Source organism: Chiloscyllium punctatum, chromosome 15, assembly GCF_047496795.1.
Source record: "Chiloscyllium punctatum isolate Juve2018m chromosome 15, sChiPun1.3, whole genome shotgun sequence".
NCBI classification, from domain to species: Eukaryota; Metazoa; Chordata; class Chondrichthyes; order Orectolobiformes; family Hemiscylliidae; genus Chiloscyllium; species Chiloscyllium punctatum.
The window spans coordinates 93,921,158-93,936,370 of NC_092753.1; the positions used below are offsets into that span (position 1 = coordinate 93,921,158).

General features: G+C 42.8%; 1 protein-coding gene across 3 annotated transcripts in view; it reads right to left on the reverse strand.

Annotated features, from left to right (window-relative positions):
• usp25 (ubiquitin specific peptidase 25) overlaps nt 1-15,213 on the reverse strand; it is a 201,872-nt gene that overhangs the window by 11,842 nt on the left and 174,817 nt on the right. For all 3 annotated transcript variants that reach the window (XM_072585756.1, XM_072585755.1, XM_072585757.1), the window contains one exon: nt 2,946-3,069. In XM_072585756.1, coding sequence (XP_072441857.1) covers nt 2,946-3,069 — 124 coding nt within the window. The remainder of the gene's footprint in view (nt 1-2,945; nt 3,070-15,213) is intronic.

Consider the following 15,213-nt stretch of genomic DNA (forward strand, 5'->3'; position numbering starts at 1 on the left):
CACAACTGCCTCACATTCTACATAGCTATGGAGAAGGAGAGGATTAGACAAAATGGGAGCATATTTCATTGGGGAAGAGGCAACTACGATGTGATTAGACATGAGTTAGGAAGCATGGACTGGGAGCAATTGTTCAATGGTAAAGGCACTATAGACATGTAGAGACTGATTAAGGAACAGTTGTTGCGAGTGATGAATAAATATGTCCCTCTGAGACAGGCAAGAAGTGGTAAGATAAAGGAACCTTGGATGACGAGAGCGGTGGAGCTTCTCGTCAAAAGGAAAAAGGTAGCTTCCATAAGGTGGAGGGAGCTCGGGTCAAGCTCAGCTCTAGAGGATTACAGGCAGGCGAGGAAGGAGCTCAAAAATGGTCTGAGGAGAGCCAGGAGGGGGCACGAGGAAGGTTGGCAAAATGGATTAGGGAGAACACAAAGGCATTTTACATTTATGTGAGGAATAAGAGAATGGTCAAAGAAAGAGTAGGGCCGATCAGGGATAGCATAGGGGATTTGTGTGTGGCACCTGAGGAGGTAGGGGAAGCCCTAAATGAATTTTTTGCTTCTGTCTTTATGAAAGAAATGAACTTTGTAGTGAATGAAACCTTTAAAGAGCTGGTGTGCATGCTGGAATGGATAGAGATAGAGGAAGCTGATGTGCTGAAAATTTTGTCAAACATTAAGATTGATAAGTCGCTAGGCCCGGACCAGATTTGTCCTCGGCTGCTTTGGGAAACAAGAAATGCAATTGCTTCACCATTTGCGAAGATCTTTGCATCCTCGCTCTCCACTGGAGTCGTAAGAAAGGAAATAGGGAAATAGGGAAATCCCCGGCAATTACAGACCAGTAAGTCTCACGTCTGTCATCTGCAAGGTGTTAGAAAGGATTCTGAGGGATAGGATTTATGACCGTCTGGAAGAGCATGGCTTGATTAAATGCAGTCAACATGGCTTTGTGAGGGGAAGGTCATGCCTCACAAACCTTATCGAGTTCTTTGAGGTTGCGACTAGAAAAGTTGATGAGGGTCGAGCTGTGGATGTGGTGTATATGGACTTCAGCAAGGCATTTGAAAGGTTCCCCATGGTAGGCTCATTCAGAAGGTCATGAAGAATGGGATACAGGGGAACTTAGCTGTCTGGATACAGAATTGGCTGGCCAACAGAAGACAGTGAGTGGTAGTAGAAGGAAAATATTCTGCCTAGAAGTCTGTGGTGAGTGGTGTTCCACAGGGGTCTGTCCTTGGGCCTCTACTGTTTGTAATTTTTATTAATGACTTCGATGAGGGGATTGAAGGATGGGTCAGCAAGTTTGCAGACGACACAAAGGTTGGAGGTATCGTTGACAGTATAGTGGGCTGTTGTAGGCTGCAGTGGGACATTGACAGGATGCAGATTTGGGCTGAGAGGTGGCAGATGGAGTTCAACCTGGATAAATGAGAGGTGATGCATTTTGGAAGGTCGAATTTGAAAGCTGAGTACAGGATTAAGGATAGGATTCTTGGTAGTGTGGAGGAACAGAGGGATCTTGGTGTGCAGGTACATCGATCCCTTAAAATGGCTACCCAAGTGGACAGGGTTGTTTAGAAAGCATATGGTGTTTTGGCTTTCATTAACAGGGGGATTGAGTTGAAGAGTCGTGAGATCTTGTTGCAGCTCTATCAAACTTTGGTTAGACTGCACTTGGAATACTGCGTCCTGTTCTGGTTGCCCTATTATAGGGAAGCTGTGGATGCTTTGGAGAGGGTTCAGAGGAGGTTTACCAGGATGCTGCCTGGACTGGAGGACTTATCTTATGAAGAAAGGTTGACTGAGCTTGGACTTTTTGCATTGGAGAAAAGGAGGAGGAGAGGGGACCTAACTGAAGTATACAAGATAATGAGAGGCATAGATAGAGTCAATAGCTAGAGACTATTTCCCAGGGCAGAAATGGCTAACACGAGGGGTCATAGTTTTAAGCTGGTTGAAGGAAAGTATAGAGTGGATGTCAGAGGTGGGTTCTTTACACAAAGAGTTGTGAGAGCATGGAATGCGTTGCCAGCAGCAGTTGTGGAAGCGAGGTCATTGGGGACATTTAAGAGACTGCTGGACATGCATATGGTCACAGAAATTTGAGGGTGCGTCCATGTGGATCAATGGTCGGCACAATATTGTGGGGTGAAGGGCCTGTTCTGTGCTGTACTGTTCTATGTTCTAACATCAAAGGCCGAAGGGCCTGTACTGCGCTGAAATGTTCTATGTTACCTAATAAAAAAAGCTAGAGAAGTATTTGAGGGAAAGGGGAGCAGGATTAAATTGAAAATTGTGGGAGAAAGCTTGCATGAAATATAAATACCAGAGACCAGTTGACTAGGCTGTTTCTGTGTGGCAAATTCAACGTTGTGAATTCCATGTAGCAGATTTATATTTAAAATGTGTAATGACATGTAACTTCTTAAAATATTTGCTGTATATTGAAACTCCTAATATTCTCTTTTCCTTTTCTGTTTCTTGACTCGTGGAGTGCTAACTTAATACTGATCAAAAGGAATATTATGGCGTTTGTCCCCTCAGTAAAAACTGGATTAAGATCTCCCAAACTCGACACGTGCAGAACCATTTCAGCCAACAAAAAAGTACACCTGTCCCGTGAGTCACATTGTTCAAGTACTGACAGAGCAGTGCCTAGGCTAATTCTGTAGACTGCAGTAACAACACTGGCATATGTTTTTTAAAAAAAACTGATGGGCAAGCCACACTTGTCAGATTTGTTTTTGTCTGCCCATTGAATGAAACACAGTGAACCTTGGAGCATGCTGCTTATACTCAGATTTTACAGCAGACACCAAGTTTCCCAAAGTTACATTGCGTATTAATAAAACAGCAACATTAATTTTGACTCGTGTGTCATTGTCTAGAGGCTAACTGTCAGAATTCTTTAATTATGCATTGCTCTTTTTGAACTGTACTTACCAGTAAACACTCGCGCCTGTAGTGGGACATTAGCTCTTCATCGTGCCCTCTGTAAATCCCTTTGGACAGCAGCTCTTTGTTATATTGGTAAGCATGGATAAGGTACATCAAGGCTTCATTGTAACTGAAAAAGACCCACAGACTCTTCAGCACATCAGGTAACACACATGCTGCAGTCTGAACCATGCACAAGAACAACGGGCATTGAAACATCATCTGTGAACAGCACACTAGCGTTCATAGACTGGCGAGTTCCTTCATTGTCACACAATCAAATTCCTGGAATTCCTTCCCTGACAGTATTATGGTGTCTCTAAAGCAAGCAGACTACTGCAGTTCAAGATGGCGACACAACTTTCTCGGGGGCAACAAGTTTGCTCTGCAATTGCACTTGTAAATCAGGGATGAGATGATTTCTGAGGTGGTTAAAGGACGGGGGTGGCGGAGACATGCTAGACATCCTCAGAACAGAGAATTAAAATTAAAAACAGCAAAGCAACAGTCATGAACAAGATAACTGCACAAAAGAGTTAAACATGTACGGCTGGATTTATCTGTAGTGAGAAAGTCACAAATACAATTTCCCAAAGTGTGTTCAATTCAAGAATTGTTTCTTTTAATTGGAAATTCACATACGTCATAGAATCCTTATAGCGTAGAAGCAGATCTTTCAGTCCATCAAGTCCACAACAATCCTCCAAACAGCATCACACCCAGATCTGCCTCCCTTAACCCCACATTTCCCATGGCCAATCCACCTAACCTACACATCCCTGGTCACTATGGGTAATTTAGCAAGGCCTGACTTGCACATCTTTGGACTTTGGGAAGAAATCAGAGGAGATGGAGGAAACCCAGGCAGACAGGGCAGGATGGTGGATGATGGAGGTGAACCTGGGTCCCTGGTGCTATGAGGCAGCACTGCTAACCACTAAGCCACTGGGCTGTTGTTTAAGAAAATTAAGAGACAAAAAAACAAAGTTTTATAGACCAGTTAGACGAATTGAAATTCTCAGGAAATCACTAGTGTTTCATGAGGATATAGTGATTGAAATTTTCTAGATGATCAGAGGCAGCCAATTTGACAAACTTGACGGTTTATAAATGGTAACTGAAGCAGTGGACAGGGAAATGCCTATGAAAATGTTTATATTGAATTTCAGAAGGCATTTAATCATAAGAGACTGTTAGATAAAGTTGAAGCTCATGGAGTGCATAGAAATTAGTTGGGTGACAGGAGACTGAGGGTAGGGATATTGGGCCTTAACTATTCATTACACAGTAGCAAACTTAGGAAATCAGATAGAATGCCCCATATACTGCTGTATCGCTGAAGCTACATTTAGTGGCATTGTATTTTCTTTTATTTGTTCATTTGTGGAATGTGGGTATTGCTGGATCAGCCAGCATTTAATGCCCATCCCTAGTTGCCCTTAAGCAGGTGGTGGAGAGCTGCCTTCCTGAACCATTGCAGCCCACCTGCTGTGGGTTGACCAATAGTGCCCTCAGGGAGGGAATTTCAGGATTTTGACCCAGCGACAGTGAAAGGACAGTGATGTATTTCCAAGTCAGGATGGTGGATGGCTTGAAGGGGAACTTGGAGGGAGTGGGTGGTGTTCCCATGTATCTGCTGCCCTTGTCCTCTTAGATGGAAGTGGTCGTGGGATTGGAAGATGCTGTCTGAGGAACTTTGGCGAATTTCTGCAGTGCATTTTGTAGATAGCTACTGAGTGTTGGTGGTGGAGGGAGTGAATCCTTTTGGATTTAGTGCAATTAAGCTGGCTGCTTTGTCCTGGAATGGAAGATTAACATTACAAAGAAATAGTAACAGATTAAATGAATGGGTAAAACTGGGCATATGGATTTCAATGTTGGGAAGTATAAGGTCATTCACTTTTGACTAAAGAAGAATGGAACACAGTACTTTCAATATGAAAGAATGTTGATACCTGTATCAAATGTTGGTCCAGCCAGTGACACCCATATCACATGAATGAATTTTTAAATAAAGTCCTCCTGTCCCTTTTGAGTTTCATATATTTATTTTTAAAATATCCTTCTTAAAAGCATCTGCTCACTTCATATGTTGAAGATATTCAAACCATTCTGCTTCTCCAAATACTTGCGTCCACTTAGTCCTGATAAGTTCATTTGTGCCCTCTCTCGGACATCTGCACTCTTTAATATGGAGACCAGAACTGCTCACAGTACTTGGAATGTGGTCTAACCACAGTTCTGACCAGCTTTACCATGACAATTCGATTACATTCCCCTAGAAGTGTTAGGGATGCTGTGTCTCCAATGCCATGGTACTAGGGAAGAGGGTAAGATTGGGGAAGACAAAACCTCGAGCTCTTCCTCCTGCATTGGCGCTGTCTGCTACACCAATCCCCACGACTGAAACATATCAGGCCTCCTCCCCCTTCCCAAAGTCAAACAGACTGTCACCACTCACAGCTGATTAATGGGGCATTCGGACAAGATTCCAGAGCCGATGGAACTGCAACCGACAAGAATTCAGTGCACTGAGAGCAAAGGGAAGGGAAAACTGAACAAGGGATTCTTTCTTCTTTTAAATGGGCCAAGTCATCATCTAAGAAAAATCTTGGTGGACAAACTTGACAGCTGTGAACACACAGGGCTGTTTCTGGGAACAGTGTCAAAGATGCAATCTAGAATGCTTCTTTGAAACCATTTCAAAAGTGCAGGCAGCACAAAAATACCTTCAGCAATATAATGAGAAGGCTTTGCTGCTGATCGCGTCTCCCCTCACTGTCATCCCAAACAACCAAACACTGTAAACAGGCCGATGCCCCCCCCCCACCATCCCCAGTCTGGTTTCAATCCAAGGTCTTGGGGGAAGGTGACCGTGCAGACATTTGAAGTGCCTGTTCTCGGGCGTTTTGTGTGGCCCCGGTTACTCATTCACCGTGTTCGGCAGCTGTTGGAACAATCTGGGACTCTTCTCGGAACTGCAACTGTGGGACCACAGCCAGGGAAGCGAGAAGTCGAAATTCCTTCCCCAAGTGTGATCTTTGGTGGTCACACTAACACATTTGGACCCTCAGCGCTTCAGCTGAAAACACAACAAGGCACAACACAGACCGGTGCACAAATATGCACACGCACACACTCAGAAAAGTCCTGCTTCAGACTAATCACTGGGCAAATTAAATTTGACTGCTGAGAGTGCAAAACAGATCACTGACAGATGAAAAGCAGGACTTTATAATGCTCTAGCTGGTTGCTAGCCAGATTAATTTGGCCACTCACCCACTTATTTAAATTGCTTCTTAGAGGACAGGAATAAGGAGCATTGCCAAGTAACTTAAAAATGTGTTGCTGGAAAAGTGCAGCAGGTCAGGCAGCATTCAAGGAGCAGGAGAATCAACGTTTCGGGCATAGGCCCTTCTTCAGGAATGTTCCTAAAGAAGGGCTTATGCCCGAAACGTCGATTCTCCTGCTCCTTGGATGCTGCCTGACCTGCTGCGCTTTACCAGCAACACATTTTTAAGGTCTGATCTCCAGCATCTGCAGTCCTCACTTTCTCCTAATTGCCAAGTAACCTCAAGATAGACCTGAAACATCCAGTTTAATGCAGACTAGAATCAGATGTCAGCACAGCAGCAGATGCCAGTTAAAGGGGATGGGATGCATTTATAACCCCTACAATGCATCCCATTTAATGCATGGAATGCGTTGCCAGCGGTGGTGGTGGTGGAAGCAAAGTGATTAGGGACATTTATGTGACTGCTGGACATGTACATGGATAACAGTGAATTGAGGGGTGTGAAGGTTAAGATATTTTATTTTACATTAGAATTAACGCTCAACACAACATCGTGGGCCAAAAGGCCTGTTCTGTGCTGTACTTTTCTATGATCTATGCAAGAGAGACCTACATAGAGAGAAAGAAATGCACGTACATGAAAGAGGGCAGAGAGAAAGGTTAGCTTAGGTTCCTACCCCTCTGCAGTGTCCTGACTAATCCCTCAGTATTTCCCAAAAGCACTTTACAGACAATTCAGCAACTTTCAAGCATATACTGTTAAGATGGCTTCATGTTTCATGTTTTTTGAGAACTATCGTTAGGAAGGATTGTGGTGGAAAGCAATAATACATTTCAAATCCTCAGGAGATACCTGGAGTGTTTCTTTCTAAGAAGATCAGTGAAGAGTCACTTTAAAACTTTTGTGAACTAGACATTTTTTGGAATGGTTTCAGCTAATTGATGGACTGGCTGTTTTTGATAGCAGGAGAATCGGCATTTCGGGCATAAGCCCTTCATCAGGAATTTCTCACTTTCTATTCCTGGACTGGCTGTTTTGCTTGGACAGTGTTTTTCAGGCATTTGGTGTTCGTTCTGGTTTTCAGTTGGGGAGGTGTGCTGAAACATAGGCAATTCAGTTGCTCGCTCCTATTTCTCAAGCACCCTTTTTGTGAACTTCGCATGAAACTTGACTGTCCTCTTGAAGGGTGATGATGAAACCTCTTGATACTGATTCCTGAGCAAGTTGTATCTGTCAAGATTCCAGACAGGACTGCTGTAAATAGTGACCAATGTGTGCCAGAATGCCATCTGAATATTCCTCACCTTCTGTCAAGAACCAACCATTACTGGCCAGAATTGCTTTTTCTCTCATAATGAATCATTGCAGAGAAGAATTTGTGTTTTTGTTTACTTTACCTGGTATGTGTGTGTTAACTATTTTGAGGGGTAAAATTTCTATTTGCAGTTTACAAATGGTGCATATTAACAAATACTGCATTATTGTAGAACAAGTTTCATTTTATTAAAAAAAATCAACAAATTTGTGGTTACTATAGAAAACTGGTTGACTGATCTCTTTATTCTAAATCTAATATACAGAATGCGTACAATTGACTAATTAATGTTGTTACCCATGGACCATCGAGACTAGAGAAAATGGTGCAACTCTCGCATCTTGGTCACGATAACATGGTCAGATTTTCAGAATTTGTGTGCAATCAATTTCACAAAAATCAAAGTGGTAACGTTTGATTATGATATCTCCAATTATCCTTTTTAAAACAGTCCACCTGAGAGTGCAGGTGTGACCTCGGCTTAACACAACACCTGCATGGCATCATTTTGACAATGCAGTTTCTCCTTCCATGCAGCTGGAGTGTCAGCCCAGCCTCTGTGTGGCACACTAGGCACCACTCTCTCATTTTGTGTGTCAGAAGAGTGGCTTCAAGTCCCATCGCACAGTAGGTCATGCTCAGGTACCAGGAATTGGGATGGAACTGGTTTCTCCAACTAAATGCTAGATTTTTAAGGTTAATGCATAAGGTAATGAACAGTAGACAGGGAAGGGGGAAAAGGGAGATGCGGTTGAAGAGGGAAACAAAATACTGGAGTGTGAATACCAATGGATGAGATATGGTGAGTCAACATGAATTGGATCTACTGGGAGCGAATGTACATCTAGTTATGACTTCAAGTTAACTGGAATCTGGGAACGATGGCCATGCTTTAGTGACAAGGAGAAGTCACACACCATGAAAGTGAAAACAAGGTAAGATTCAGGTTTAGAATGTCTTGTGAAAATCCTTCAGAAGGACATCTAGGAATGGATTACAGAAATTGGTTTCGTTGACAATGCCCATAACTCAATTAAAAAAAAACACCATATTTCACTGACCTTGAAATAAGTACACAAATGAGTTTGTGCCAAATTATAAAAGCAGATGCAGTGGGGTTGCGGTGAAGGACATTTTTGGAATCATACACGTTGAATTGTTTCTATTTCAGCCACCCTTGGGCCAGGTAAGATGTTCATTTATGTGGTGTTTTTCACTAACACCATCTTGTAATGGAGGAAATGCGATTGCCAATTTGCACATAACAAATCCCACAGGCAGCAATGGGATACTGACCTGGTTAATCTGTTTTCGCAAGGTATCAGTTGAGGGATAAATAGTGCCAGGACTCTGGGGATAACATCTGCTCTTCAAAATTGTGTCAGGGGATTTTTTTTTACCCATATCCAAGAGATGGGGTATTGTCTCCCTCAAAAGACACCATGTTTGACTCACCCTCAGCACCGTACTGGGGTAGCAGTGCAGATTCTTTGCACAGGTGCTGATGTGGGACCTGCACACTTGTGACTCCGAGGTAAGAACAAAGTAAACACGGGATAAGGCCCTTCGGCACACCAGGAGTGCACTGACACATGATGCTTTTCTAAACTAAAAACCTTTTGCATCTACATGGTCAATATGCCTCTATTCTCTTCCTATTCATATACATGATAAAATGCCTCTAAACCTTGCCATTATAGCCACCTCCACCACATCCTCTGGCAGTGCATTCCAGGTACTTACCACCTGCCTCACAAATCTCCTTTAATCTTGTCCCCTTTCACTTTAAACCAAAATCCCCAAATAATTGACAATTCTACCCTGGGAAAAAGACTACAACGATCTATTTTATCCATGTCTCTCATGACTTTGCAAACTTCTATCGGGTCACCCCTCATCCTTCAAAGTTCAAGTGAAAACAAACCAAGTTTGTTCAAACTTTAGCAAATAGGATGAAGGCAAATCCAAAAAGATTCTACAAATACATTAGGGGCAAAAGAGTAACTAGGGAGAGAATAGGGACCTGTAAAATCAACAAGGTCTGTCTATGTGCAAAATCCACAGGAGATGGGTGGGAAACTAAAAACTTTTGCATCACTATTTTCCATGGAGAAGGACATGGAAGCTAGGGAACTTGAGGACATAAATAGAGATGTTGAGGAAAGTGTCCATATTATAGAAGAGGAAATGCTGGAGATCTTAAAATGCATAAAGACAGATAAATCCCCAGGGCCTGATCAGGTATATCTAGAACTTTGTGGGAAACCAGGGAAGAGATTGCTGGTCCCCTTGCTGAGATAATTTTATCAATGACAGCCACAGGTGATGTGCCAGAGGATTGGAGGGTGGCTAATAAAACACCATTGATTAAGAAAGGTGGGAAGGAAAAGCCAGGGAACTATTGATCAGTGAGCCTGATGTCTGTGGTGGGTAAGCTTTTGGAGGGAATTCTGAGGAACAGGATTTACACACATTTGGAAAGGTAAGGACTGATTAGGAATAGTCAACATGGCTTTGTGCGTGGGAAATCATGTCTCAGTAATGTGATTGTGTTTTTGGCAGAGGTGACAAACCAGATAGAGTCACAGACTCAGAGATATACAGCGTGGAAACAGACCCTTCGGTCCATGCCAACCAGATATCCCAACATAATCTAGTCTCACTTGCCAACACCCAGCCCATATCCCTCCAAACTAGCACCTGGCCCATGTTCCTTCAAACCCTTTCTATTCATATACTCATACAGATGCGTTTTAAATGCTGTAATTGTACCAGCCTCCCCCACTTCCTCTGGCAGCTCATTCCATACATGCACCATCCTCTGCATGAAAAAGCTGTCCCTTAGGTCCCTATTTAAATCTTTCCCCTCTCACCCTAAACCTACACCCTCTAGCTCTGGACTCCCCCCACTCCAGGCAAAAAAACTTGTCTATTTATCCTATCCATGCCCCTCGTGATTTTATAAACCTCTCACCCCCTCAGCGTCCGATGGTCCAGGGAAAACAGCCCCAGCCTATTCAGCCTCTCCCTATAGCTCAAAGCCTCCAACCCTGGCAACACTCTTGTAAATACTTTCTGAACCCTTTCAAGTTTCACAATATCCTTCTGAGAGGAAGGAGACCAGAATTGCATGCAATATTCCAAAAGTGATCTTACCAAGGTCCTGCATAGCCGCAACATGACCTCCCAACTCCTATACTCAATACTCTGACCAATAAAGGAAAGCATAGCAAATGCCTTCTTCACTATCCTATCTACCTGCAACTCTACTTTCAAGGAGCTACGAACCTGCACTCTAAGGTCTCTTTGTTAAGCAACATTCCCTAGGACCTTATCATTAAGTGCATACGTCCTGCTAAGATATGCTTTCCCAAAATGCAACTGCTTGTATTTATGTGAATTGAATTCCACCTGCCACTCCTCAGCCCATCAGCCCATCTGATCAAGATCCCATTGTACTCTGAGGTAACCTTCTTCGCTGTCCACTGTACCAACAATTTTGGTGTTGTCTACAAATGTACTAACTATACCTCCTATATTCACATCCAAATCATTTACATAAATGATGAAAAGTAGAGGAACCAGCACCGATCCTTGTGGCACACCACTGGCCACAGGCTTCCAGTCTGAAAAACAACCCTCCACCACCACCCTCTGTCTTCTACCTTTGAGTCAGTTCTGTATCCAAATGGCTAGTTTTCCTGGTGAGATTCCATGAGATCTAACCTTGTTAACTAGTCTCCCATGGGGAACCTTGACGAACGCCTTACTGAAGTCCTTGTTATAGTATCTGTTAAGGACCTCACCCATTCTCTTCTGCTCCACACATAATTTCCCTCCTTTGCCCTTGGGTGGACCTTCCCTTTCCCACAATATCTTTCTGCTCCTTAATTTGTATAAAACGCCTTGGAGTTTTCTTAATCCTATTCACCAAAGACATTTCATGGCCCCTTTTCGCCCTCCCAATTCCTTGTTTGAGATCTTGCTACCTTTGTATTCTTCGAGGGCTCTGTCTGTCCTCAGTTTCCTAAAATTACTTCTGCCAGCTTTTTCCTTTTGACTGAGTTCTTAATTTCTCGTCATCCAGGATTCCCAAATCTTGCCATCCTTATCTTTCACTTTCACAGGAATATGGCGATCCTGAACTCTAATCTGTTGATCTCTAAAGGATTCCCACATGCCAGATGTAGATTCACCCTCAAACAGCTGCCCCCGATTTGTATTCTCCAGCTCCTGCCTAATACTGTAGTAGCTGGCCTTCCCTCAGTTTAGGGCTTTTACCTAAGGACTACTCTTAGTCTCAGTCATAAGTGACTTAAAATTATGGAATTTTTGGTCCCGAAATGGTCCCCCTCTGAAACTTTGATCATCTGCTTGGGCCCCTTCCCCAGTTAGACTGTTTACATATTATTTCAAAAAACTGTCCTAATCACATCTAACCCCCACCCAAGACACTTGTGCGAAGGAAGTCCCAGTCAATATAGAGGAAGTTAAAATCACCCACCACAACGACCCTGCTGTTTTTACATTTTTCCATAATCTGTCCACATATCTGTTCCTCTATCACCCACAGGCAATTGGGAAACCTGTTGTACAATCCTATCAAAGTGATTGCACTCTTCCTATTGCTGAGCTCTACCCATATGGCTTTGCAGGATATGCCCACTAAAGGCTCCTCCCTCAGGTCAGCTGCAATATTCCCCCTTATAGTAACACAACTCCATCACCTCTTTTACATTCCTCTCTCACCTGAAACATCCTGGAACTTTAAGTTACTTAGCTTGCCCCCTCTTAACCAAGTCTCTGCAACAGCTACAACTTCATCGTTACACATAATAATCCAAGCTCCAAGTTCATCTGCTTTACCTTTCATACTCCTTGCATACTACCCATTGAGTGACACTGTGTCCTGACAAGGTGCATTAGCCCCAACACTTAGGATGTTCCTGCAACATTTTCCCATCTTTCCAAACTTTTGGTGTCAATGAATAAGATTGCCAGTTCCCTCAACAAGAATGGTTCAAATCAGGATCAAATTGGTATGGACAGTCTGAAACCTGCTTCACATAGGGCCCTTACACCCAGAAAACAGAAGATGCTTTCTCGCAGCAGTGTACCCTGCACCAAGGAAAGAAGCAAAATCTTTCATCTCTGTGGTGTTGGTAACAAGCACGAAAGGAAGCCAAGGAAATCAATGATTGGCTTAGAGCAACCAGTTCAATATGAGGAGAGGGGCAAGGTGACATAGGGCTAGAGGAGGTATTGACAAATATGGAGGATTTGAGCAGGGAGAAACTGAATTAATGAGAAGTAACAAGAGACAAGAAGATGCGTTTAGTGTCAAAGTTTGATGCGAATTGGAGTGGGACAAAGTCAGTGTTGAATGAATTCCTGCAGTAGGTATATGCACTTAGTACAGCAGTAAACAAATGATATTACAGAAAGGGCAGCTACAAAAGTGATAGATAGAGGCAAACATGCTCGAACAGAAAAGTACCGAAGAGTACCTACATGAAGTGTATGGAGCTCATCAGAGAAATGCTCAGTTCAATAGCTACTTGACTCCACTCCTGAAAGAAAGGTTCCTGAAGCTCTGTTCCAGCATGGGATCACCCCATGGAGAACTGATCTGTCAGCCGTGACTTAATGCCAACATTTACAACTATAACTCACTAAGTTCACACTTCAAACCTCACTTTGTTCTGTACTGTATGATTTTACGATTTGGAAACATGAGCTCTTGTGATTGAGCTTGCACGTCACTGCAATACCATGGCACTATACTGTCAGAGGTACCATCTTTCTGGTAAGACATTAAGCTGTCTGTCCCGTCAGAAAGATGGTACCTCTCATCCTCCTTGGGCCACTCCTCATTCCTGATTAAGAGCTCATGCTCAAAACGTTGACTCTCCTGCTCCTCCCACACACACACACTTCCTCTCTCTCTCTCTCCCTCACATGCACGCGCACATATAAGGCTATGGGGTGAATGTGCTTTTGCAGAGTTGTAATTGCAGACACATTCTATTTTGTTCAAAATGCACACGCTCTGCAGGCAGTCAATGTAAGCAGCCAATCCATGTGAACATTTCATAAATTCCTACTTTGGACATAGGACCAGTCTGGCTCAAGATTGGGATACAGACAGACTCTAACCTCGCATCTTTAATGCATTGTCTGAGCTGAGAAGTCACCATTTTTTCTAAAACCTTAAGTTATCTTGTCAATGTGAGTGTAAGGGAGTTCTGGGATTTACATATTAACGGACTAAAACCTGCAACTCATTCGAAAAGATGAAAGACTTAACAGCAATCTAGGTTTGTTCAATAATATTGTTTCAGTTGCATGAAACTGAGATCTTTTGCTATAAATTGTGTCTTATGCTCCTGCTCCACAGCTACCTGATGAAGGAACAGTGCTCTGAAAGCTGGCACTTCCAAATAAACCTATTGGACTATAACCTGGTGTTGGGTGATTTTTAACTTCAGCTCTTTTGACATTAAGTTCTGAAATTTCTTCCTTAAACCCCTGTGCAGCTATGTCTCCTTTTGAGATCTTCCCTGAAAATTACCTGATTGACCAAACATTTAGCCACCTGTTCCTAAAAAAGCCTCTCCTATGCATTTGTATCTGCTAACTCTCCTTTGAAATGCCTTGACATTTTCCTGTGTAGTGATAAATGTCAAATTTCTCTGTTCCAGTCAGAGACAGGTAATTCATGAGAGTCATGCAGCACAGAAACAGACACTTTAGTCCACTACGTAGAAAGTATATTGCCATGTTTATGAGGTGTGATAAGGTGCCATGTTACATGCCTGTTTAGTTTAAAACTAGGTAAGGAAATGGGAACAGGGGGTTAAATAAGAAAATGAAAACTTGAACTGAATTCATCGCACTTGCTAATGTTTCACTCCCAGTGCAGCTGGTGGCTGCATGAGCCAAATTTGGTCTATTCTTGCATGTCACTGGTTCAGAATGTTTGTACTTGGCAGGGTTCGTTTCGATGAATTTTTCAGAAAGGGAAAAAAGAATTCACTAATTCGTAATGCGATACTATCCCCATGAAATAAAAAGTACTTCATGCAAATATGTTTTAAGTCGTGCATTCTCAGTAGCTATTTCTTCAACTACTTTGTCCAAATCTCTAGAATTTCCTCTTCAGCTTTCTACCTCTCTCTGCTAAGATAACCGCTACTTGTCTTGGGAAATAGGATAGGACAGGTGACTGAGGTGACAGTGGGGGAGCACTTTGGGACCAATGGCCATAGTTCAATTAATTTTAAAATAGTTAAGGAGAGGAACAAAACTGGCCCACAGGTTCAAGTTTTAAATTGGGGCAAAGCCAATTTTGATGGAATTAGACAGGAGCTTGCAGGGGTCAATTGGAGTAGTTTGTTTACAGGCAAAGGGACCTCTGACAAGTGGGAGGCCTTTAAAAGTCAGATAGCTAGAGTTCAATGTCCATATGTTCCTGTGAGGGTGAAAGGCAAGGTTGACAGGAATAGGAAACCCTGGATGACAAGAAATATTGAGGCCTTGACCAGTAAAAAGGAGTTATGGCTCAGGTACAGGCATCTAGGATCAAGCGAATCCCTGGAAGTATATAGGAGATACAGGAGTTTACTGAAGAAGTAAACCAGGAGGGTGAAATTGAGATAGCCTT